This window comes from Bombus pyrosoma, linkage group LG4 (assembly GCF_014825855.1).
Source record: "Bombus pyrosoma isolate SC7728 linkage group LG4, ASM1482585v1, whole genome shotgun sequence".
In the NCBI taxonomy this organism is placed as follows: domain Eukaryota; kingdom Metazoa; phylum Arthropoda; class Insecta; order Hymenoptera; family Apidae; genus Bombus; species Bombus pyrosoma.
The window spans coordinates 12,225,352-12,252,682 of NC_057773.1; the positions used below are offsets into that span (position 1 = coordinate 12,225,352).

The 27,331-nt window shown below is 36.5% G+C and overlaps 1 protein-coding gene and 1 long non-coding RNA gene across 4 annotated transcripts in view; one reads left to right on the forward strand and one right to left on the reverse strand.

The window, feature by feature from the left end:
• The window catches only part of LOC122566773, a 642,331-nt gene that overhangs the window by 96,899 nt on the left and 518,101 nt on the right, over window positions 1–27,331 (forward strand). For all 3 annotated transcript variants that reach the window (XM_043724480.1, XM_043724481.1, XM_043724483.1), the window contains exon 3: window positions 24,337–24,387. In XM_043724480.1, the coding sequence (XP_043580415.1) occupies window positions 24,337–24,387 (51 nt within the window). The remainder of the gene's footprint in view (window positions 1–24,336; window positions 24,388–27,331) is intronic.
• Window positions 35–27,331, reverse strand: part of LOC122566778 — a 167,782-nt gene continuing 140,485 nt past the window's right edge. The window contains exons 6-7 of the long non-coding RNA XR_006316620.1: window positions 3,356–3,425; window positions 35–403 (exon numbers count right to left, since the gene is read on the reverse strand). This is a non-coding gene — a long non-coding RNA (uncharacterized LOC122566778). The remainder of the gene's footprint in view (window positions 404–3,355; window positions 3,426–27,331) is intronic.

The window sequence follows — 27,331 nt, forward strand, 5'->3', positions numbered from 1 at the left end:
GGCGACGCGCCCTCAGAAATCTACGTCGGGCTCGAACGCAGTTAGCTCGCAAGTCGGCGATCGTCGGTGTCCACCAGTAGACGCAGCGGTCGCTTTTACCACCCGGCACGGAGCGCGGCATCGAGGCGTCGCACGCCGCTCTCATGTATTCCCAAAGCTCCTCCACCTCCTCGTCGACACTGGCGATGGTGGTTGTCGTTGTCCGTGCGTCCCAGCTCCAGGCGGAAACGGTAACTGCCGCGCGCAACATCTCTTTGTCCCTCTCCTTCAGGCGCCACCTCGGTGTCGGTGGTGGCGGTGGCAGTCGGTGGGAACGGTTCGCGTCCCGTCGTCGATCAAGCTCCATCTCCATCATTATGTAGAGGTGATCCGACAGAGTCTCCATCCTGTAGCTAACTGTGACCTAGCCAATTAAGGATCAATAGTGTTATAATTTTGCACGTTTAGATATTCATTGTTATAATCTAAAATAGTACATAAAATTATATTGTAGAAACGCTGTTTCGAAACTACAATTTTATGTTAAAATAGCGGATATAAAAATGTATAATTTTGATTGAAAGAAATGCAAGTTTCCATCAAAAGATAGAAATAATTCGTACCACGAATCTTATATTTATTTGATTGTAGAAACACGCTTTAAGCATAAAGAAAGCGATTGTATGAAACGTAGAACGCGTAATAAGAGACACTCGAACGATCAAAGTACATCGCTGTATGCCAATAATTTCTTATAAAATTAAAATCCAGGAGCCTTGGGTGAGTAACGCGCGAAGGGTAGGGGAACGAATTTCGCGTTTCTCAACATTGGTTGCTAGGAAAAGAGACGAAGAAGGGTACAGAAGGAGGGTGAAACGAAGATAGATGGGTGACCTGGCCGGAAAGAGTGGCAGATAGAGATCTCCACTTGCAGTTTTTGCCATCGCAGCCGAGTAGAATGAACTCGTTAGATATCAAACTCCATGTTGTCTTTGAAAACTTCGTTACGAGCCCTGTGTACCTTTCACTCTACTACTTCCACACTCGGTCTTTTCGTCTAGACAACTTTGTTCCTGCTATAAAACTAGATACCGTTATCCGACGACGGTGTCACCTGCTGCAGCGTGCACGTGTTTAGAATAGGGAATTCCAGATTTCATATCTATATAACACGCTCGTCTAAATAAAGACTTGGTACAAGAATTCCACGGTCTCTTTTACTTTTTACTTTGTTTTTGAACTTTACATTCGGTACGAAGTGCACGATCTGCGTTTTTCGTAATTTATTCGTTTTTTCAATTACTACATATAAATAAATGCGAAGTAAGAGTTAAAAATTGTATATACTCGTCTTTTTTTTTTTTTTGCACGTGGAGAAATCCTCATGGACACTCCGCTGCTGCTAATAATCGGCAACAGTAGAGTAGTGTCGGACTCTTACCGACTAAAACTCCACGATGACCATTCTACGCGTATGACAAGAGTGCTCCAGGAACCTCTTATGAATTATCTTTCCGTTGCAGCCCCCTCCCGCGTCCTCTTGTTCAGTCCTCCCAGTCCTAAAAATTCCCTGATTGTTGAATTTGGTGCTGGAACCATGACTATAAAGTTTACTTTATGATTCCCAGCACTTGTTCTTTTGAAAGAATGACAATTTATTTAAATTAAATAATAGTAACATAGGGAAATGAAATTAGCGTATTCAATTTAGAATCTAAATAAAGGGATGATAACGTTATTTTGAATAATATAAAAAAAAAAGATTAGCTGCATTTGGGTTAACATGTTATCTGCTATGCAAATTTTATGCGATATAGCCAAATATACGTATCAGGAAATAAATTTACTGAAACTTTTCTTGGTATCTATTTGTGGTAGTACCTCACGTTATTATCACAGTATTAAAAATATTGAAAATTTTACGAACATGTACTGTTCATTTCTAATTTAACTGTCTCAATCAATTCCCACCTCGCCAATCATTACTGACTAATCGTGGTAGTCAACATATTAAAATAAGGCAAAACCGAGAGAAACATACAATTGCAATAAATCTGCTGAATTAATTCAGTAACACTATCTCGTAAATTATAATCGCTAAAAGTAATCGCAAATTTCAAAGTTAAAAATAAAACCCTTGAAAGACAGTAACAGTATCGATTATCCACCGTGTAGCATGATACATTCCATGTATAACCGCTCCCTCCTAAAGCAAACACTTCGACCTCCACATTGTTTCGGTTTATCTCCCTAAGAGAAATTTCTCAAAACACGTAAAGCGCGTCTAACAAATAATATTTTCGAAGCTTCCACACCATGAACCGATATTATTTTAACTGTCGTGGGCGCACTCTTCCTACAGGGACATTTCCAACCTTTGCCAATACTTTGTATAAAAGACGGTACCGTGTAGTGGCGTGTAGGTAAGGCAAATAACCCGTCTCTCGGTGAAAACGTAGCCGCCGAAGCTTCGTTGGCGTCGTACCGGTAAAATTGGGTTAGCGCTACGAGTCGCGCGTGTATGAAAGGCTCTGGAGTTTACTTTCCCAGAAGAGCAAATATCCCCTTCCTCCCTAGCCCAATTCTCTCTCTCTTCCTCTCTTTCTCTCTCGCTCTCTCACTCCTTCTCTCTCGCTCTTTCTCTCTTCCTCTCATCCCCTTTGCCAGTACGGTGGACAATAGAGAAGTAAAGAGAATTCGCATTTTCAACCGCCGTGCGTTACCTAACCTACCTAACGGAGAATCCAACCGACTATGGGGCTGGCTTCTAGGCCAATTTCCCTCTGATGCAATTCAGTAATGGCCGGTGTTCCTTTCCGGGAATTCGCGCGAAATAAGTAGCAGAATGGAACGTATAAAAGATTCGGCGACACAAAGGGGAATATTTTATTCTTGTTGTTATACGCCATAAAAATCGCGAGGCGGAGAGAGTTCCTGAATTGCGAATTGTATCGCGACTTTTGTGTTGCGGGAAAGATTTATCACGCGACTTAAAGTTTGTCGTTTATTTGCGTACGTATTAGAGTAGATCGACTAAACTCTGGTTTAGCTTGTACTATGTAATCGTTTTAGTGTTAATGCTAATAATCACAATTAATTTATTAACCCTCTCGTTCCCACAATAATCAAGTATGATATAAAAAAATTTAAAGACACAAAATTGCATTGAAAGCCGATAATATGCAAGATTGGAGAAAATATTTGGAATATAGAACTTCGAATATTTAGTGGATAAAAAGGATTTCTGTCAGGATTCTATATCTGAACGAATCGTCTACTTATTATGTAACAAGTAAGCAGACTGTTAAATAATTCAGGAATGAGAGGGTTAACTGACGGATCAATGATCATATTATCGATTGATTGTCTCGTTTACCTGTGAAGTCTTCAGAGTTTCCTCGATCGCGAATTACGCTTATCTCCTTGTTAAAAGATATCTTCCTGTTCTGAAAAATATTGTAACAAAAGTAACAATTATATAATATATCTTGAAAAATTATAAAATATTTTACGGAAAAGAAAACGTTGACAGGGTAGAAAGAATCAGAAAATTGACAGGAAAGTAAATTGAAATTATAAAATACAAAAATATTTTTGTTTCAAAGATTAAAATTAATCGTATACGTTTTTATACAATAGCCGAATTTTAAGCGTGAAATACTAACCCATTCTAGTAATTAATCAAGCCCACAACTTTTTTCTACAAGAATGTTTACTAGTATCTTTGCTAGTACCGTACCGGTATTAAAAGCGTAAAAGAGTTCGCAGTTAACCAAGAGAAAGGATTTTTTTTTACGGGCAATTTTTCACGAGCCTTTGTAATAGCAGCTACAATACAGAGTTAAGAGAATTCGCGTTCCTGGTCCATGCTCGGTGGCTCGTTTACTCGCTAGAGGATTCTTACTGTGGCGGTACTCGACAGTAAAATACCACTACTCGACAGTAACCAGTGTCGGACGACGGTAGCGCAGTGGTTAGCGCCTGAAGTTACGAACGTGAGAGTCCGGGTTCGAATCCCGGCGACCGAGTCCGATTTTTCTTCCACACATCAAAAACGAAAAAAAAAGCAGCAGCGGCGGCGACATCTACACCCGCAGCAGGGGGCGGGACCTTCAACCAGCGGAGTTTACTACTACACAAAGCCAAGCGAACAATTACTATGTGTCTCCCAAAAGGCCGTCCAAGGGACTTGAGGAATTGACATCTTGCCCCCCCCCCCACATGTTGGTTTCACAGCTGCTGAGAATCCGTAATTATTAAACAAACAACAACTTACGAAAGCGTGGAGGGAGATGGAAGATAAAGATAACCCGACAAATAAAGGAAAGGGAAGAGGAAGCAGGAGTAGCCGTTGCGTCTGGGATCTGCTAGTGGGTAAAAATGTGGACTCATCAATCAACATCATCAAGTAAGACTGCTTACTAGCAGGACTTGGACACAATGGAAGAAGAGGAGGGAGATGGAAGATAAAGATAACCCGACAAATAAAGGAAAAGGGAAGAGGAAGCAAGAGTAGCCGTTGCGTCTGGGATCTGCTAGTGGGTAAATGGACTCGTCAATCAACATCATCAGTAAGACTGCTTACTAGCAGGACTTGGACACAATGGAAGAAGAGAGGGAGGAAAGACAAAAAAAAATATTATACATAATAATTTTTTTTTTTATTTGGTAGACTATTTATAATCAATTCTCATTCAGAATTATAAGTAAATTCTTTTGGCGCGGTACTGTAGCTTGGATTATAATAGTTTATAGTATGTTTGATTCTAGTTGAATTTAATACTTCAATCTAGAGGGTATTGTCTTTTTAGTCTGCGAATCTGATCCGTCGTGTCAAGCAGTTGGGTAATTAATGGGTTTTGGTGGTTGTTAACTCTTATATTCTGAACCTGTATATTTCTTCTTTAACTGATAGGATGATATGTAAGCAAGATATGTATATATCCCTTTTCACGAACGGTGGGACTACTGTATCTAAAGCTCGGTTCTCCCCCCTCTTACAGTGCGACGTTTCCTAGTGGAGCGGCTACCCCTACTCCGGATCTTCTTGTCGCGATCAAAGATCAGGAGGGGATACTATTGCTTCTATACTTATCGAGCGGGAGGTGCGAGAGGCCCGCGTGTGCGCCATACACACGATGTAGCAATTATCTTGAGCGTGGGTGTCACTATATGGCGGGCTAGAGGGGAATATGAAGATCGGTCAGTCAACTTAGCCTGTGTTGCACTGCCAATTTGGATATAGGCAGAGCGCAGACAAGTATTGTTTGCTGAGTGGTTGGGTTTCATCATGGTTATTAATACTACTCCTATTTTCTGATGTGGAGAATCGCCGGATAAAAATTCCATCTGTAAAGAGAAGAAGAGGTGGTCCGCTTTCCCTTATATGCTTTAAGGGATTTTATCAGCTGATTAGTTTATTTGATCGTCGCTCGGTTACAGCAACGTTACTAGGCCAAGTGTCTAGGCAAGCGGGCGCATTTCGTTCTAATGTAATTAATGTCTCCTTCTTTCAACGCTCTCGACTCGTGCTTAGCGATGTAAACGAGAAAAGTGAAAAATAAAAGACGAACAAGCCGCATCGGTGACAGAATTTTGCGACGTTAATGGACGTGGCGCTTGCGGTTCAGCTCTGGTCCATCCAGTTTGTACAAGTAATTGCCGATCGATTAATAATGCATTCCTTGTCACTCAGGAAGTGCTTTGACACGGATAACTTGTCAAATAGTTACGATAACTCGGTTCAAGTTACCGACTTTCAAGTAATTTTACGTCGAATAATTTCAAAAAATTCGTACCAGATCGTGCATGATTTTTTGCTCCTAAATATGGTATTGTATGTGCCAAATAATTTATTTTTCTTACCATACTACTTTATTTCTAATGAAATTAATAGTAGATCGTATCTAGTTGTAGTCTATATAAATTTTTCTCAATCTGTATTTCATATGTATAAACATTTGCATGTTTTACGAAAATTGAAACTAGTACATGGACACTCACGGTATTTTACCTACATTTAGACGAAATAACGTTATTTCGTTCTTTCTCTTCGAATACAAGTAAACTGAAGGGTTTCCAATAATCGCATCTCTGATTCTTGCATTGAAAGGAACGTGTAGTTTATACAGCGTTATAACGAACGAGGAGGAACCGGCAAAATTATCCTTTCGTTGACCATCGATAAAGTACCACTCGAGGTTGGAATTATCAAGAAAATAAAACTTCGTAAAAGCTCCCGATGCAATCTTTTCAAACATCAGCTCAAGAGAATCGTTTTTAGGAGATTTATAGCGTGAAAGGGACTTTCGTGCGATCCTATGGACAACTCATTCCAAGTGACTGGCCTTTAAAGCGCTTTTGACCCCATTGATATATTTTCATTCGTGCGATAGGAATTGGATCGAAATGGATCTCGATAATATATTATCAGAAGCCATTGAAACGTGGCTAGCTAGTAACTTATTCTATTAATGTCACCTCCATTCGATCGTTTCTTCTTTTACCGTTTCGCTAGTAGATATATTTCTTATTTTCGGAGAACTGACGGAGATATTAATAAGGGAAAGCTATTGCTGTACAATTTTCTTTTAATTATATCTATTCAATATGTAATATTACCTATTAGAGAATAATACCTCGCTTAGGTAAATAATTAAAAAGTAGAACTGTAGATTTTTTCGAGGAATAATTAATCAAACCTATTTTGCCTATTTTAAAAATACCGTTTTCTGTTTTACCGCTTCAGCATAACTTTAATCTCGTTACAGATTTATATGTCCCAATCTTGTGCTCATTTCACTTAGCAAAAGGAATTTTAACATTCTAAAGGAAATTTTAGCACAGTCCAACTAAAACATTCAGACAGATCACTAGAGATACTGACGACTGAAGTATGAAACTTGTAGCAAGGAAATCAAAGCGAAAGACATCCGAAAAAATGTTCATAATACAAAGGACAAAAATAAACGACTATTACGCATATATATCGTTTACCTTGACCACTGTCATAATTCTAGCGTTCAAAACAATCCCTGTACATTTTTCTAAGATTTGTAAAATCTGTTAGGGATAAAAAGACACGATTGAATCGAAAATAACGCAAAAGAGGTGGCAGAGATAATTCCAAATCGTATCGTCGAACTATTTCGACCGTGTACGTTGGATAAGTGGTTTACTCTCTAAGTCAGTCACACTGTCTGCATTAAATCGTGGGAATGTTGTGTCACCAAAGATCGCGGGAAAGTTCGTAGCGTTGCGGTTTCAAAAGCCGCGACTCCGCAACACTCTAAGCCATTCGAGACACGCCAGCTCGAGTAACGTAAATTCAGAAAGGAGCGTAACTCGACCAGCGAGAATTTCCGTCATGTTTCGCCGCGGTGATACGGTTTCGCGGAAAGTACAGTTGCCTCGCGTGTCGAGAATCCGAGAAAATTCGGCCGCGATTGAATCGCCAGGAATAAATGTAAAAACGGAACGGGTGAAATGAATAACGCGGCCTCGATACGATAGCCACGATTCGAAATATTCAGAATATCACGAAACAGAAGGGAAAAAGGTATGGGGGAGGAACAAAAAAATTAGACCGAGACCGAATTATATGTAGATACGCTCGCAGGGGAACTTTTTTTCTTATTTAAGTAGCTTAACCAATTGGGAATCACTGACACGGTTTGTAAATTTTTTTCCAATCATCGAACGCTGTTTTTTCTTTTATATATTTCTCTTTTATATTTTTCTTTTATAGTTTTCTCTTATATATAAGAAAAATTGCAAAGTTGTGAAAACACATTTGCGCACACTCGCTCAAAAAGTTAAGGCATATAAGTATTTCGAAGGAAATAATGCCTCCCTCGGATAGATAAATATTTTATTAACTAGAATTAATTATAATTATAATATATTTATTTTATATATGTTTTTCGTTCAAGAAGAAAAATGTTTCGATTATTTAATTGGAAACGTATACCTCAGGAATTTAGTTCTAGACATTTAGAACAATGCTTTCATACGTTCTTTGTCCTATGCACGAATGTTGTATATTAATTTTTGTTGGTTCGATGGACGTTCGAATTAATTAATGGCAGCAATGATTTCATAAAGACAAGTTTCATGAATTAAAATCGTAACTTGTATTACTGCTATCGACGAAAGTCCATTAAATCGTTCAATATCATAGTCATCAAGCGTAGATAATAAGTTGATAGATGAACCGTTCTCTCGCAATCGATAGTTTTAATCATTATTCGTGAATGATTACCAATTGATTGCTGATACGTGTTAATGAAGTCATATCTATATGTAAATTGCACAGAAATACTACCTCGTACTAACGAATGACTGCTATTACTGTAATTAACCGTTTGTTAGTTATGCCAAACTATCTCAACAAATTTCTTAAAGTTACAAAAATTAAGGGAAAAATAATTCTATCGCTGTTCTATAACTGTTGACTTCATATTAAATCGCTTTAAATATAAATTACGAGTAAGTATATGTTTCATCTTAGGATACGGTTAATTATGTTTTTTACGTGCATTTTGTACAACCGTGTTATCAGTTGCATCCTATGAATTCACAGAATGCAGTTATTCTCGGGAAACTCGAGCACAATTTCCTCGCATCTTTCAGGATTATCCTTGCAAATTGAAATTAATGACCCTCCCTAACGTTACGTACCCTATCCTTCTTGTTTAAGACGATAATGATGTTCGTGTTAAAGAAGGAAACCAACGTACACTAAATTTATCCTCGTTTATTTAAAAAATTTCTGTAAAACATGGTACCTCATGGTGAAGCGTTATGCGAAACATTTTAATCCCTTTGTAGCATTTCTATCTTTTGTGTACCAGGAAATAAGCTCTTTCTCTATAAGACACTAACTTACTGTTTCGGCTATTAAAATCCAATTTTAAATCTATCAAATTTTCTCTTATTTTTATGTAACAAACAATTATTGTATCGTTCGTTTATTGAGAACACTACTCGGTTGGAAAACTTCAGCTTCTTAATAAATAATAAAAGTTAACTTTACATCGAGAGCATCGCTTTTGCGACTTATTTCGAATGAACACTTCTTACTCCTCTGGATAAGGCCAAGGTACCACAATCTATCACCTTATATGTATAACAAAATAGTATTCATGATTCTCGCAAGAAAATTACTGTTTAAAAAACAACTTTCTTACGACTGAATAGAATTCCAACATGTTACTTTCACGCCACTATATCGTTTGCTGAATATCCAAGCTCAAAATCATAATACAGTCTTGAAACTTTAATCCTGAATATTCCGTCAAATATCGAATATCTACTCCTAGAATGGAATACTTTTGTGAACAGACTAAGGATATCCACCAGTGGACAAACTTTTAATTAAATCTACGACTGCGATGTCTCCTGTTCCACCGATGAAAGATAAAACCACAGAAAATAAACATTTGCCACATTAACTATTTCAATGTTTCTGAATTTTTTGAACGTTTTGAAGACTTTCGAAACGTATCAACAGTTGCAGAGAAAGTCGATGGTGCTGGCAATTCAAAGGCCTTTCCGAGAAGGTGTTTTCCGTCTACGGTTGTAAGTCACGGTGATTCGCGGACAAACACTTCGGGGCAACAACGAACGCGTAACAAAAACCGTCAACAGTTTTCTGAATAGCAAAATGAAAACTGTCGACGGCGAAGCCGAAAACAATCCGTTCTACGGTCCACAAAAGTCCGAGATAACAATGGAGGCGAGAGAGAGAGAGCCTCTAGCTAGGTTGGACATCTTTGAACCCGGACAGGTCCGTGTGTTTGCATGTCCCACTAAAAATCGTGCCACGCGGAACGACGTGCCACGACGAGTTAATCAGATTTGCCGTACAGCCGCGGCTTCTGCAACTGCAGATAAAACAGGAACCTTTTTTGTTCGAATTTGCGGCTGATCCATAGAAAAAGCGAGAATGATCACGGAAGCGGGAAATACGATTTGTGAGTTTAAAAGGCAAACCCTCCGTTGCAATCAGGTAAAACGACATCATGGTTGGAAATCTTGCTTCGTGTTTCGTTCAACTAATGTCAGCAGTTACACGGTTTAACATACGTTCTATTTCCTTTAATTCGTCGTCATTTCAACTATATCTTTGAAGGTATTTTATTAAATTGTATAAAATTTTGCGAGATCGTTGAATTAAAATGAGGTAACGTTTGTAACTGTGATCTGTGATTAAACTTTGAGAGAAACGATTCTAAAGATAAAATTTTGAAAGAGTTTTATGCTTGGCAAGTAAAAGTTTGCGTAGTTGGAATACAAGTTAAATTTTTTGGCATTATAATCGAATTAAGTTATATCAGAAAAGTTGTTAATTCCAAGTTTTTGATTTCTTCTTACGTGAAATAATATCTACCTATTAAAAATAGTGAATAAAATAATTAAAAAATTTGTTTCAATAATATACGATTATTATTTTTAATTCATTAAAATATACCTCTCCATGGACGCAACGTTGTTGAAAGATGTGAACAAAGTACCTTCTTCTTTTTAAGGAATGAACATTTTTTACAGAATAATAGATGTTTTGGAGCGACCGAAGATTTGAAACATGATCATTCTACTATTATAAATATTCGAATTTTCTCAATCTGTATAAAATTGTAGTATGTAAATTAAAGAAGACTAACAGGAAAGATATTAAGCATTTATTTTTCATAATTACTTAAAAACAAAATTCAGTAACGTAAAGTGACAGAAGAAACAATCGCAAGCGAAATGTTGCGTTAATGCGGTATTGTTCTTTAATTATAGACACATTATAAGGGATACGATTGAAATTCTTATGAATTACAAACACCGTTCACGAGTGAGCTACGAAGTGAAATAATTTCTTTTCGATGGTGGAAATTGAATAACATTCGCTTCGAGGAGAAGGAGAAACACGATAAAACTACCGCTGGGAATAGGTAAAACAGAGGAAGGTAGAAGAATATTAAATAACGCAATGAATCGAACGAAATCACATCGATACCTGTTATACTTTCGTATTTTTCCAGGCAGGCAAAAGTGCCACTGTTCTCGGCAGATTCATAACAGGTTTTACTCTGGAAACGAGATACCTCTAATAAAAATCCAAGCACGTACACGGCGAACGTGTATGACGTTATAACGATATGGTTCTAAGATATAATTTTTGAATGCTGTTAATAATCTGAATATCCAAAAAGATACGGCTTACGCGTAAACATTAAATTATTTCCTGTTTAATTGCTTTCCCTTCTGTACCATGTGCTTGCTGAGAATTTACTGAACCGTTGTGTTTCGCTTAAGCAAGTTCAATCGTTAACTAATGTCATTTGTATTTATGAACGCGATTATTAGTTCCCTTGATTCACTTTTTCCCATTAGTTACAAATAAGATCAGCAAGATACGTTCTTGTTATTATAGTTTCGATTACTGATAATTTTAGAACATTTGATTGGATTCAATAGCTGCGTTGAATTTTTGAAATGGAGCTATTACAGTGTAATGTCGTAAATATATTATTATTATTTATTTATTTACAATGAGTGGATTGTATAGATGTTGATTAAGCAGAAAACGATGGTTGTTTAACGTGAACTAGTCACAATAACGTACTATAATTTTGACAACTCAATAGTTAATTTGCAACTCTCGTCACAACAGATCCAACGTTCTCTCTCTCTCTCTCTCTCTCTCTCTCACGCGGACCACACTCTCTCGACAACGCAACTTGCACTCTCTGACTTCTCGATTCACACTCTCTGGCTTCTCCACTGACACTAACCTTGTCTATTCTTATCCCCACCACGTACGTGTTCCGCAACCGCTCGTGGCCAGGGTCGCATAGGCCTTTTCTACGGAACTATTCAATTGAAAGACCGACGACACATTGATGAGCCCAACGGCGCCTCTTAGGCCTTTTTGTCCACGATACTACAATAGTTTCCTCGTTTACAATTCCTTTAGAAATTATTTATAAATTATAGCGACACAAATTAGCCTGCATTCGATATAGTCGTAATCCGGGAAGCGACAGCAACATTTTTTCGGTTTCTTTATGGGAAGAAAAATCGAAAGCTATCGGTGAATCATGTACGAATTTGTGTTAAATCTAACATTGATATATGCATAGGCAACGCCCTACATATGATCTGGTTGAAAGTGATGAAAATTTATACGAAATCGACACATTGTGAGAGTGATGACATTGGCTGACTTCTGAAAATAGTAGAAACAGTCAAAAATTTGTTTGTTGACGCAGAGATACTGCCGGCGAAAGAGTGACGTTATGACAGATACGGGGATGTTTTATGGTTCGGATCTGAAAAGTCACGGTCGAAGATCGTAACGAGATTTCAACCTTATGGCCGTCACGTATCAAAGCACAACATCTACCACCATTTTGACACATTTCAGTTTCAATATTTCACACTTTATCGCAAAACGAGTCGCTGCTATTTGCAATCAGGTTCATTTTCCTTCCCGGAAAGAATTATTCTGTCTCTGTTGCGTTTCAACAGTATCAACTTCAATTCCTCAAACACCATTTCAAGCAAAAACCCAGGGAGAGCAAACAAATATAGCGATAAACGAACACTGCGGAACTGGAAACCAGGAAAATACGAATATTGGTGGTTGAAATGGAATTGCCCGGGATAGAGATGAAACCTCATTTTCTTCGAGACCGATACAATTATCCCAGATACTTCGATAACGATTAAAAAATTTAACAACGAGCGAGGAGAACTGCCGATACGGATATCGTAAAGAGGAAATAAAAAAGGATATAGAAGTAACGTAGGAATCGAAAGTTCGAAGCACCGTATGCTGCGTATATGGAAATGGTTCTCTGGGGAGTAGAATATGCAGTTCGTTCCTTAGAGGCGAGCCGCCATTTTGGTCGCGAGACAAGTTGGATCGAACGAATGAATGAAACGAAACGAAAAAGAAAAAAACGTTTCACCAGCGGTCGTTGCCGTTGATTCGACCTGGTCGACTTCGAGCGTCGTTCAGATCGGTCGCAATATATTAATTGAGTTTTCATTGTCGGTCGGCTCGCTGCAAAATATCCGAGTCGCGTTTTAACGCGCCCGTCGATACGTCGCTACAGCTTTTTCCGGTTTTCGGTTATCGAACGGCCGCTTCGAACGCACGCTTTACTTCCTACCATTCGCCGTTACACGTTATTCCGCCAGCAGTTGGTTATTTTCGACGTTTCGCGTGTCGTTGCGCCCAAATCGTGTGGCGCATGAAAGCGATACAAGCTTGCTAAACGCGACGCAATGCATTACGAACTATTTCGTGATTCGTTCTTTTGATCGCTACGTTCTATTCAATTCTTGTCCTTGCGATAAACGTTGATAGAGCGTTGCGATTTTATGGATAATGTAGCGGCGATATAGCGTAAGCTCGATGTTTTAGTTTAGCCTATCTTATTGTTTAATTCAGTTTTGTGTAAAGCACCGAAGATGGTCTAACAACTTGTAATTTTTGTAATTAATATTTTCATAATTGAGAAATTTGTATTTAATGCGTTCTTCAAAAAGTTACGACATCCCTTCGTTTCTTTTCTTTTTTTTTTTCATTTTCCATTAGACACTCTCTATCAGTTTCAATCCAACTACATTGCTTGACTAATCTGAACGAAGCGATGCTTTAGTATCGTACCAAACATTTTGTTTTTTGCTTTGGTGTTGACTTTGACGATGAGATTCCAAGGGAATCCGAGAGGAATTTGAAGTATTCGCGATGTTTTACCGGCGTCGTCCAAACTATGGAACAATTTAGTGAAAGCTAGAACTATCGTTGCACGGAAGTAGACTGAACCTGATAGATAATAATTTTAGATATTATGATTCGCGATATACTTGTTCTATAAAAGTTTCTTTCCTTATATCCTCGACGTGTCTGGTCTTAATTTTTGTGAAAAATATGAAACCATTCTTTGTTATAGCCTTTCAATATACATGTCTAACATTCGTTACAAAAATCCGATAAAAGGTTGGCACAATGGAATTAAATTCCTGCTATTCGGATTTACTTTCGTTGCTTTTTAGTATTAAAAAAGGATTCGTACAACGGGAACAATTTTACTCGTACAAGATCAAATAGGAAGAGATCGAATAAAACGCACCATTCCATTCCTTATGTTTTTCTATTTCCCATTTTTTATTGCGGTCTGATACGTGGATGTACGTAAAAAACGTTATGCCATTGGCAGTAAATCGATGTCATCTTTCTGTGAAAATTTTGTAAAATAACATAAAGCTCGCAAGCCACGAGAATTCTCTATCATATCGTATTGCATAATAAAGAAGCGAACGTAATATTAAAGCAAGGTTGGCCGACAATAAAAATATTGATGGCAATCGCTGGAAACGTGGTCTAAATTTCGAAATAAGTGCAAACCACGAAATGAAGATTAAAATTTGATTAAGTACGGTTAGCAGGTGAGATGAAAGTAATTTCAGTGAATAATTAATAATATCGATTACAGTTACTGCAATTAGTTAATCAGTTTCGTCATAAATTAAACACCGCTACCTGTAATTTTCCATTGCATTTTATATGTCCACTTGCGCAATAAATTGGACATTGAAAATTACTTTTGAATGATATTACATTACGTAATTATATTAGTTCGATATTTCAGAATAGGCTTATTGAATTCTTTCATAGTCACAGAATGGTAATACATGTAACATTTAATTAAAAAGATACATTTAATATATGTATATTAAAAAATCTGGACATTACAAACAACATAAATAACAAAGAGTTGAAAAGTTAATAATACTGTTGATAAATATTTGTCAGAAATATAATACGAGCAAAAGAAATAAATGTGACCTTTCGTATCTTTATTAATAAATGTAACTCATAACATAAATTTATGAAATGAAACGAAGCTGTATCATATTAAAGCTCGTCTCGAATGACTCGGGGATAGTAATTTTCTCGCATTTTAGCTTCTTCATATTTCTATAATTATCCTTCGTAACACAATGAATTTTTAAAGGGAGCGAAAAGAAAATCAATTACTACTTTTTAATATATTCTGTAAAAATTACGAAACCAGCAAACGTTTCACCATTTCAGAATTATATTTTTTATCAATTACAGTTGCAAAAAATGTACGAAATTCTATGTACAAAAAAATCCATTTGTTTTCGAGTAATTGATTCCATTGTTTAATTCTTCAACAAGAAACGAGTTGAATTTATTTTTTCGTAATGTATTATCACAAAAGCTGGGAATATCGCTGTTACAAAAAATGGGACTAGCAAGAAACAGATTTGTCTGTAGCCAATACGAAAGTAATTAAGTAACAATCGTGCCGTCTGTCTATATTCTAGTCAATGTATTCTCGGTTTTTACTCGAATTTTAATGGAAATCTGTAGAATTCTTCGTTCGCGATTGGAGTATCCCAACTGACTAATTAATATTCGTTGAATTTCAACAGTATCGATCACAAGAGGAAATAAAATGATTCCATTTCAGCAAAATGAATTCATTTGGCATGAATAAAACCTAGCATCTTCTCTTGCCGTGAAATATTGTTACCGATTTCTAAAAAGGAAAACCATTCCCGTAATATTACCGATAGATCGCTAGATAAGAATGAAATTTCACTAGCATTTCGGTACCGTGTATTTCTTTATATTTTTAACGAATTGTGTTAAAAATGACGAACCTTAATCTAACAGTTTAAGAAAATAACATATTTTTAATTTGTAAAAACATCTCGTAATTATCTCGTTTGTAATAATTTCCCTTGGAACGAAGAATTTACTGTAAAATGATCTCTCTTCAACATTCAGGAACTACATTTCTTGACAATGTAAGTTTTTCATGAATTATCCCTCACAATTTTGTACGTTTTAAAAAAGACAGCTGGCTTTTAATGAGATGAAATTAAAATAGGAAGTAGAACAACGCGAATATTATTCATTTCTCTGTTTCTTTCGCACGATACGAGCGTTTTAAATTATTTCACATTCTGTGTCTTGTACAAGATATCTTGATATTACAAAATTTCATTTGTAAAGAAGGTCCTTGAACAGCAGAGGTACTGTAATAAAAATCACTTCCATAATAGTTAGGTAGGACGGTCATTTATTCAACACCTTTTCCACTTTCAATTGATAAAATACCTTTTTTATCTGTTTAAGAAACACTCTACTTTGCCTCGACACGGACTAAGAACTTCGATATGCCAGTTTTATCAAATATTTAATAATATTCATAATCTCATATAGAATACCAAATCTACAAATGGAAAATTTCAAAAATCGTAAATAACGATTCTACTATTTCAAATATTGAAACAAACGACGGTATAAGTTACTCACAAAAATTGACGGATCATTTCAAAAGATTTTACGAATGAAATATTTTCTGTTACAAATGGGCTTTTACTGTTTCACAAAAATGTACTAAAAAATAAATATTAGTATAAAAACACTTCGAACGTTTCCAATATCTATCCAAATATTATTTTTACTTCACTCTTCGTAAAAAATTAAGCGTACTCGATTTCCTCCCAATTTGTTGCTATTATCTTCACGATCTTCCTTTTTTCTTCTTCTTCTATTATCTCGATAGCGTTCAGTGGTAAAGATTCTAGATTGGAGCAAAGTGAAAACGTTCACACCGCTAATGAGGTTCGGAAAAACCCGAACGTGACCGCAATTTTCTTCGAGCGACCATCACTCTAACAATAACATTCGGTTGGAATAGTTTCAACTTGCTTTCGCCTGGAATTGAATATCGGTCTAACTTCGACTGGCGATTGCAAAAAGCGTTCGTGGCGATTGTATAATTATTCGAATAGAGCATCGTAGGAGGTGGCTGAGTGCTTCCTCCGCGAAGTGGGATTCTCATTTCCTTCGTACGTGACCTAACAACGGATTTTTCACTTACTCACGCCATCATCTACCCCCCGTGCCACGTTTCATTCGAATAAATTGATTTGTTTTCAATTCTACTCGGTTTGCTTCCAGCTCGAATTACCTACGTTGCCAACCAATAGTGGCTGATAGTTCTTAACTGAATAGTTGACAAAACACTTTTATACGATCGCGAAAGAGACTTGTTTTCTTATATTCTATTACATTAAAGACAACCTGTTCGATTTAAGACATTATTTTATGTGACTGAAATTTTATTGGTTTATATATTAGAAATATATTCTATATAAATATGTAAATATATATTTTCCACTAAAAAGTAAATTCATATTTTTCCCAGATACCGTTTATCGCTTAAGCTCTACTATCAGGAACATGAAAAGAGGTAGAATTTTTTCAATATTCTCGGAAACTCATTCACATAATCTAAGAAGACTTGTAGGAGAGAAGAATTCTTTATCCCTTTGAAATAATATTCATGATTCTTTTAATACAAATGTATGAAACCAGGCCCATCGATATTGCAGAAAAGAAGATATTTGAGAAACGGGCTTTACATACCGAGCATGCAAGTTTTCCACACATATATGTACTTTAGAAAATGTTCTGTCGAACGAAGAGAAAAATTGATCTTCTTAAAAAAACAGAAAGAAGAAGAAAGATCAAAATTATGTTGACGTTAATCATCTACAAACAAAGATATACGACGACAAACATCATTTTTACTCGCATCTTGATAACTTTCTTCCCAAAAATTACAATAAATTTCTGTATGAAACGTCTCTAAACTCTTGTACCTTAACGATAGTCGTTGAAATTGTCCTTCTGTAAAAAAACAAAACAAAACTCGCAGACAGAATTCTCGCATCGAATTGTCGCGAAGTTTGCATTTCTTCCATCCAACCGGCCGTGTTAATCATTTGTTCTTTCGCCGGTACGAAAAACAGTTAGGATGCGACCCGTATTTCGACGATTAAACCACCGATAAAAACGGCTAGAGGAAGGGACAAGAAAAATGGCAACGGCGAGAAAGGAGGATAAAACAAACGAAGAACCGGGCAACCTGAAGGAACCGGACCGATGAACAATTATCGAAACTGGGTCGAGCTACTTCGAGATTATTATCCATCGGTCGAGCAGCGAGACAATTCGATAGAAAACTCATAGGAATAACGAATACAGAGGCAACGGATCTGCCTCGCTGCCAAATTCTGGCGATCGTCCGAGCAAGAAACAGCAAAGTTTGATTAAACTTCCGGCTCGTTTGTGTCTGTCGCAGCAGCCATGCCTGAAGATTACACGCGTTTTTTATTCGGCCAGGAATTTTTTGCGACGTTACCGCGCTTGAATTCCGCAAATGTCCGCGAGATTACTCGTAGACGGTTCGTTGCCGCCGTTTCGAGACGAACGACGCAATCATTCCGTCATTTAATAGGGATTCGAAGCAATGAACTTTCGATAAATTGCTCGTTGAAAGGACTACGCGAGCGACCGTACCTCCATTCGACGAATTCTACGTGAAAATTGAAATCGATTTCGGTTTTCAACCTCGTGACGCAATTTTGAATAAACATCCGCGGGTTGGATTAACAAGAATGATTCGACGCAGCCAAAACCCTCGATTTCGTTTATAAATGAACTTCCGCAAACGAGGGTAACACAAACAAATTGCAAGCCATCTCGAGAAATTAGTGCCCCAAGTGTGCCGCTTAATGTAAAGAACCGGGGTATAAGATAACTCGATTCCTCAACTTTTCTCACTTACTCTATTTCCTTCTTCAGGCAGTATAAATTCCTCCAGACTGAACCACCGACTAATTCCTAATTAAAACGTAAGTAAACGTACGAATAATTAACAGTAGTCTGTATGCAAGATGTATTTTCAGTTTCTATTTGAAGTTTCTATTTCATAGGAGAATAAGGTTTCTATATTTATCAGTTGATAACAGATGGTGTTTTCGTTAATGGCATAGGCTTTTATTTCGATTTATTTAGGTCGATTTAAAATAAGGATTCAATTTTTCTAACTATTTTTCTCTTAAATGATTTTCTTTCTGAATGACGATAGAAAATTTAATTTATCCTATTGATGGTGAACTTTGAAATAGACCATCTATACGTACTTGTATGTCTCTAAATAAATTATATGTTTGTGAATAATTTGTAATTTTGGTTAATTAATGTTCTGTAATATTTGACCCTTCAGTAATAATTGATACGTCAAATAAGTACAAATGTAGCACGTAGAATTCCACTTCACCGTATTTTGCGTAGTTTTCAAGTGTCGCAGTAACCATAATTCGCGTCCACAAACACTGTTGCAATCATTTGACCATATTCAACATTCAACACGTGAGTGAAACATTGTTTCGATCGTGGCTTAACGAACTGGATTCGTGAGAAGCATAGCTTCAAAAAACTTGTTTAGGTGATATTGTGACACGAAATACGATTATTTATCTCGAGGATTAATCTATTCTATATGGATTTCAAAGCAAAATCAAAACTACGATTCCATTTCGAACGAAATACGATTTCGTATCCGTTGATATTCGATGCATGAACGAAGCATAATGTGGGAATGAAAAATAAAACGAGAATTTTCAATAAAACGACACGGAATCGTCGCCCTCTATGGAGAAAAAAATTGTGGACATTTTTTGTGGAAGCTTTTTTACAACAAACGACGTAGAATAATTTACGATAATTCCAACAGTCATAATAAAATAATTTACGAAACGATCTATTTGATGAAAAATACAAGTAGGAATAATACTCCTTGACCATCGAAAGAAAATAATTTAGTTCGTTTTATGATTTTTCATAGTAAAATAACGTGAATTTGTGAAAATTTGTTACTGGGGAGCAAGTTCTAATCGAAAAAGTTCGATCCTTTAGTGAAAGTGACCAAACGAATGAAGCATTTGTTTCGATTTCTCATTATCACTTAATACTTTTTAACGATGAAGCGGACTAAGTAACGTTTCGTGCAAAATAATTACATCGTAGTGTGACGACGCGAGATATAAGTATTTCAAATAATATGTAATTTGTATAACGTTAAACAAACAGTTTGGAAATAATAATCGAAGCGTCTTAAATACATTCTCGAATTTCCATTTAATATCCTGATTAATTTACGAAATAATGTAAATAATATCATTAAGAGCGTAGCGTTAATAAATTATTAAGATAATATTATATTATAATGTGAAAACTTACGAGCCACGTAGACGAGAACCACAGCATTGGGCGTCACGACACTGAATGAGCTACTGCGTAAGAAATTCTTGGGGAGACGACGAACATAAACATGCAAAACTGCTGTGAACGGTTGACATTTGTTGTCATTCTCGTTGTAAAGTATACATCTGTGAATTGAGAAATCAAACGAACGATCCACTAGTCGTAATTGATTTGAAAATATTCAAATAATTTATCTAAGCTTTATTAAGATTTATTAAACGGTGTATAATATTTCAATATTAAAACTGCCGATCTATAATATACTACTATGATATATAATTCTATTTCAACAATAATACTATCTCAAAATTGATGTTTCTAAAGACGAAAATGGAAAATCTAACTAACCTTTCATTTTAACGAGTTTCGTAGCTTTGATGTTAAAGTTATATATAGCTTTAATGGAGAAATATTTATTATTTGCATCTAGAAATTTGGCTAGAATGTGTAAATAATTTTCTAAACATAGACAAGTATAAGTTTGCAAATAAATTGTAGACTTTATTATTTAGCTAATAATATTTAATCAAATTTCGTACAGTAACGAAGCTGTTAGACGAAATAATTTTAGCAAAGGGCAAATTAAATGAAAATTAGTTACAAACTGACATATTGGGATAGGTGTACATATGTTCGTGGGAAGCATAGTTGTTTTGAAGTAGTATCGTGATACCCGTAAAGTAATTCTGCAAATGGGCAACCGGAAATACACGGATCCAACCTAGGAAGATAACAGTTGCTGCGGTTGAGTTTGCGACATTTCGACCAATGAGGATGTGTCGTGAAGGACAAGTGTTATTCGTGCTATGCCGAACCATCGGAGTAATTGGACTAATTAGTGGACGCAATTATCCGGAATTAATCGAGATAAACCGCGTAATTAGCACCACGTTCATTGTTCATCCGTATGGTATCCGTTGTTGATTTTGAATTCTCTCGGGATATGATAAAGTGGCTGGCAATCCTCATCTTGTTACTTTTGCCTTCTTAGACTTTATATTTCGTATGATGTTAGAATGGCAATTAATCGAAATCCAAACATCAGGTTGCGGAATTTATCTATTTACGAAAAATTCAAAGATACAAAAATGATGAACTTGGCGAATGAAATAAATTTCCGTTTCATAGATTCGTAAATATCTGTGTTTAGCAAACGCAACTAAAGCAAAAATTACTGGTAAACCTTGGTATCTAAAGAGAGATACGTTTCATCTTTTAAATATTATGAGAATTACTCTATTTCAGGTATTTTGCGTCTTGTTTGCATTCTATGAATTTTTATCTTCAGATTTCGCACAAATACATCAAAATCTCATTGAATTCTGACAAATTTATAGTAATTTTTGTACCAAACTAATAACAAATGAACTCGTTACTCGTTTCGAAACTCCAACAATGGGCTCAAAACACGTTAATTATGCTCAAAATAGAATTTTAAGTACAACATTATCATACCAGAAACTTCAGTACCTTGTTTCTAGTTACAACATCGCGGAACTGAGCTCGAATTCACGCACAATATTAATTTATCATTCGCATTTATAATCGCACTATAGAAAAGACTTTTACCCGCGATGTTAATCAGAATGTTGAAGTAAGTTTGTAGGATGCTTTTGAAACACAGCGAATAATAAATCACGCTGTTAATTAAGGTCGTCATTGGGTTCGTGTAAGAAAACGGCGAAGTACCGAAGTGAAGTACTTTTCGAGACACATTCAAAAAGTACTTTAATTAACGGGGCTCTATTATACGATTGGATTGGTGTTCATTAACGAAATTTTACGAATCACAAATTACAAATTGTTAGTCCTTGTAAATTCTCCAGAACCAGAACAAGTTTGATAACGTAGCATGTAAAGTTCTATGTTTTACAAACTACCAACTAACTCGTTATTTACTAATTAATGAAAGTAACACATTTTTCTCAGAATTTTCTCACAAAAGTGATGCAAAGCATAATCATATTTGAACGAATTTGAACAACATAGACATACAGCAGTATACGTTTCCAAAAATTCCAGAACGTTTAAAAATAAAAATCTTGTATAATGCTCAAAGTTGAAGATTTCCAACTAAAGGTTAGGACGGAGAAAATCAACTGTGACGTTCTTTTTCCTACAAAATCATCTTAGTCGTCCCACATAATTCCTTTAGGAGATCAAAAGTCGCTAATATGTGTACCTTTCTACAGATGTCTTTGAACATCGACCAAAAAGCACATTCAATTGATTCCCATTATAAATATTTAAAGAGTAAAGAGCATTCCGCGTATGTCCATAGAGGGGAGTGCCGTTATCGCGTTCCTTTATGGCGTTCAGAATGTTGTTTCCCCAGCAGCGAATAAATCCGACCGAGAAGGGTGGGCTGTCGCTCTATGCGCAATCTGTCTAGTATAGGAACAAACGATAAAACGATAAATTCAGGGAAACTGTCGAACCGTACAGCATCGTCGTGTCGGCCCGTCATTGCTCGAAATGCGTAAATCTTAATTGGCCAATCGAGGAGGAACGGAGGCCGCGCAGCGTTAACCAACAACCACGGAAAACTCGGACGAGTGAATTCATGCAGTTTCCATCTGATGACGAGGCAACCTAAGCGCTACCGAAATCGAGTTAATTTTATTTTAGTCCAATTCGTACCATTTACTCGTTCAATTAGCGTATCTCTCTTGCACGATCATTTTCTAAATTATAATTCAATTGTAAATATTTATGAAAGTTTGTATTTTTATAGGCGCAATTAAAGAAATGAATGTTATTTTGTAACGATTAATTTAATTGTTATAATTGATATAATTTGTTAATTTATTGAGTATTATAAAAAAGTACTTCTTCCTTTGAGATGTTTCGTATTTCAGGTATACGCTTTTTGTATTTATTTAAGATGTACATGTACATTACATTTAATTGAAATATAGTTGCACCCTTATCTATATGCAAGTCACGATTGTTTAATGCTTGTTTGCTTGCAATCTGGAAGAAAACGCTGAGATTCATAGTTTTGCTTCAAAACAAAACTTGATGAAGAATGGTAAACCCTGAAAAACGTTTGCACGAAATCCAAAAATATTTGCGTACGATATTTGCGAAACAGGAGTCGTTTTTAGTTAAAAAAAAAAGAAGAAAAGAAAATTTTTGCCCCACCGTTTTACATTGCTCTAAAAAAATGTTGGACGTTCTGTTTTCTATCTATCGCGGAGAAAATGAATGCTTCGTTTACAGTTTTCACTGTGAAAGCGAGGGACATTTGTATGCATTGGAAATGTAAATCTGGTAGAATTTATAGAAAGAGGCATTACTGGAAAATATTACTATAACTCTGTGGATGTTACTCCTATACTCTGATTTCAATTACAACCACTTTTTGGCGATAGTATAATATAGATTATATTAAATCTGGTAAATTCAATTAAATATTTTGATCGCCAGATGCAAGAAGAGAATTTTTGCTCATTGCATATTATTTCATTGTTATATCTGTGATAATAGGTTAATAAGTCTCTTACCAACAAAGATATGTTGCACATTTTTGTCGCCAACAGAATTCTTTTCCTCTGTAACGATACTCAGGCGAAAAACATTTACATATCACTATGTATCAAAAATTATTGTTATATAAAGATCTTCGTAGTAGAAGTAACTGATTAATTTTCAAGTAATATTGTTGGATTACCAACAACATCGCTGAATTATTAACAACGCGTTTGGCTAAGGTTCGTTGAATTTCAGAATATTTAATTTTATCTTTCTTTTATAAAATGCAGAATTCAGATTCAAATTACAAACAAGTAAACTATCGTAGTCACCTGTGATCCGGCAATATCAATCGAGGCTCAACGAACTGAAAAATCATTTCCTTGGAGGAAAAAATTGAAGATTTCAGCCAGATATTCCTGCTCTGCAAATTCTCCTGCAAATACATTCCTGCTTTATACACTTCCCTTACAGGCAACCACCATAGTACCGCGCTCTATCCTATTCAATTATATTCAAGGTCGATCCCATTGATTTTGCAATTTTCCAAGCAACCTAGTTAAAAAATCATACTACCCGAGACCGCTGCACGGCCAAAATAATTAAGGCACCGTGATAAACGCGTCGAATATTAATAGAATTTAGGGGCCAGTTCGGCATAATTAATGTTTCGGAACGTATTAATTGCTTTCGACTGACCATGGCGTTCTCAATTATTGTTGCAGAGCAACAGAAGCCAACCAGCCATCGGACTAAAGCAGACGCCGAAGGCGCGGGTAAGTTTTTATGTTTTTTCACTGCAAACAAAGAATGTGTCTACCACCTTTGATCGTGTTGCATTTTATCACGTGAAAGTCAGATTCAAATAGGACTATTCGTGGCAACGATCTCGGTACAAACTAGTTAGCCGGAGCTCGTTAGAAGTCCGATCGATGCCTACAAACCGAGTTCGCCGTACTTCTGGCCAAACAACTTTCCCAGCCCCTTCTTCCATGGGCCTCCTTCTGCTTCTTCGGCATCCTCGAGAGAACTTGAAATAGACGAATCAACCCCTTTTCTCTATCTCTCCCTTCTGTTCAAACTATACGCGTGTATATCTTCACGGAGCAGCGAACCACGAAATCGGCCAGGAGGGAACGGGACACGTATAATTTTACGACTTTAGTTTTCGGCGATCCTCGGGCGCTTCAACTCAACCATGCGAAAGAGTGTCGGAAGGGAAACGACGGCATCGTCGTGATGTTCGTTTCTAATTTACGAGCATAGAATCGCGTGTCGTGAATCGAGATCCGGGTTGTACGTATTACTTTGCCATAGTTTGTCTCTTCGTGGAGTTGCGCTGCTTTTGGACGTACCTCACAGAGTGTATATAAATGATTTTTGTTCCGATTGTTTAAACGAAGCTGTTAAACGTCACAGCAAGCAACGTAGAAATGAATACAAATCTCTCTCCGTGTCATATATGTCAATATCGTAGCATAAATGGAAGTTCTATATCCATCAGCTGTCCAAACAACAAAACATCGTAACAAATTTAACGAAAATTAATGTTTATAATTTGTAAGGTTCGTTAAGTTGGAAAGAACGATCCGCCTGGAAACATCTAGTTTCTCCTTTTAACGATCGACGTGGTATACCTGTTTCGTGAATGCTATACGATCGTTCGTAGACGTAGAATTACGTAGAATTGCGGCTCGTGTTAGAGACAACTGGCAAGAAGACGCGTACGAACGAACAAAGCCACTAAATGACGTACTCTAAGCCGATGACACGAGAACTCGGTTTTAATCCCCACTGGGCCTACTTATTTCACCAGACAGATGGAGACAGAGTGGAACAAAGAGGCAGACGTTGGATATCAATGTCTGTGGGTAGAAAAATCACCGGGAAAGTAAGCGAGACGGAAACAACCGATAGCTATTCGTTACAAACGCCTTCGTGTACACGCGAGACGTTAATATAAGTTATTAATTTTGTGCTTGATCGATGATCCAGGTCGTGGAACAGCGAGAGGAAATACGTTCTTCGAACAAGGGATCATTAATTATAGGGAGAATTTTACATGAACTTTTCCCTTCCTCGAGCAACATATTTTTTAAACCATAAATAGATTTTTCTCTGAAGGGAAATTATTAAGTAGTTTCATTTCATTCTGTTTCGAGTAGAATAATCTTGCTTTTCATTGGGTTACAATCTCTGATGTTACACGTTTGATATAGTGGACGAAGTATTTTTTGTTTCCCATTTTTCACCTGTGCCATTTTTTGAATCTTTTGTTTTTTGGCTTTGCCATAACCGTCAAAAGCTTTATCATATGATATTGTGGAGCGAAACAGTATCGATCATCCTTGTATAACCTGAATTCCAATAACTATTTGACGAACGTATCGTCGTAAATTATTACTTTGAAAAATCGATAATTCGAAGGATTGAATATTTCCAGCACGTATTGCATTCTTTATACGTATGATTTATATGTATGTATATATTGCCACTCTGTACCGCGAACGAAAGTCAGAAAAAATTGGCGTTCTATAACGGCAAGAACGACGCTGCAACTAGATTGCTTCGTTTTGCGTCCAAGAAGCATAAATTCCAATTCGATGACAAAATTGCTAGGATGGCACATATTTGGCGCGCCAAGCAAAAATCGATGGAACTTTCAAGACTAACACATTCAACCTTCCAATGGAATCATTTCCCACGCTGGAATATTTCCCTTGCGTTTAACTTAAACGGCTGCCAAATTGCTTTCGACTATCTTCTATCTTGTAAAATATTCTCCGCGTATGTTTTAAGACTAAACGTGGGCGGTGACAGTTTGAATATACACAAAATAAAAATCAGAGCCAAAATCGTAATAAGAAAGTTTTGTATAGGAATTGTACAAATCTAGCAATAGGTATCTAGAAATAGCTATTAACCCCTTGGTTGAAATCTACCTTTTTACCGTTAGTGTCAAGAAAGCGTAAAAAGAATTCCGCGATATTTATCAATAGCTTCGCTAAATTATACAGACACGTACATTTTCGTTACATCAAATATTTCCAACTTCTCGATAAAAATACAAATTTTGTTTCCTACATAAATAATTTTTCTTCTCCGGGCGATGAGGCATTAACAGAATAAGACATTTCGGCAGACAATGCGTAGTTTGATAATGAAGAATTGAAAAAGGAGGATATATTGAGCTGAATATATCGCTGAAATCGCTTGTATTAAAAATCACTACAGTAATATGGTTATTGCCCGAAAAGAAATCAGAACCATATGGCAATTTTATCCTGGGTCATCGTTAACGTGCCATAAAAGCTTTAAATAAAATGAAATTACGAATGATCACCTCAATTTCAGAAATCCGACAAGTTCATCGCCCTTTAATTAACATAGTGATTGATATCACCGTAACACCTCGCTCCCGAACTTTAATCTCACGCGATATAATCGATCATTGATCGTATATCATTCGGCTCGTTTTAAATCATTTGTCAATGCAGGAATTAATCGAATACGACGTTCGTTTTTCAGCTATTCAAATTTGCGAACTTTGCGTGACGTTTCTCGATCGTTGCTTCGTTCGAACTGTTTCCGTAGTCCTGGTGCAAATGAAAACCAGTGAAACCGTAAGGGGAACGCGAACGATAAGGTCTGCGAAACGACGTGAAATCGCGCGGTTCAATTTCGTGAGATTGCTTGTCGAGGCGACTGGTCGAGAGGACC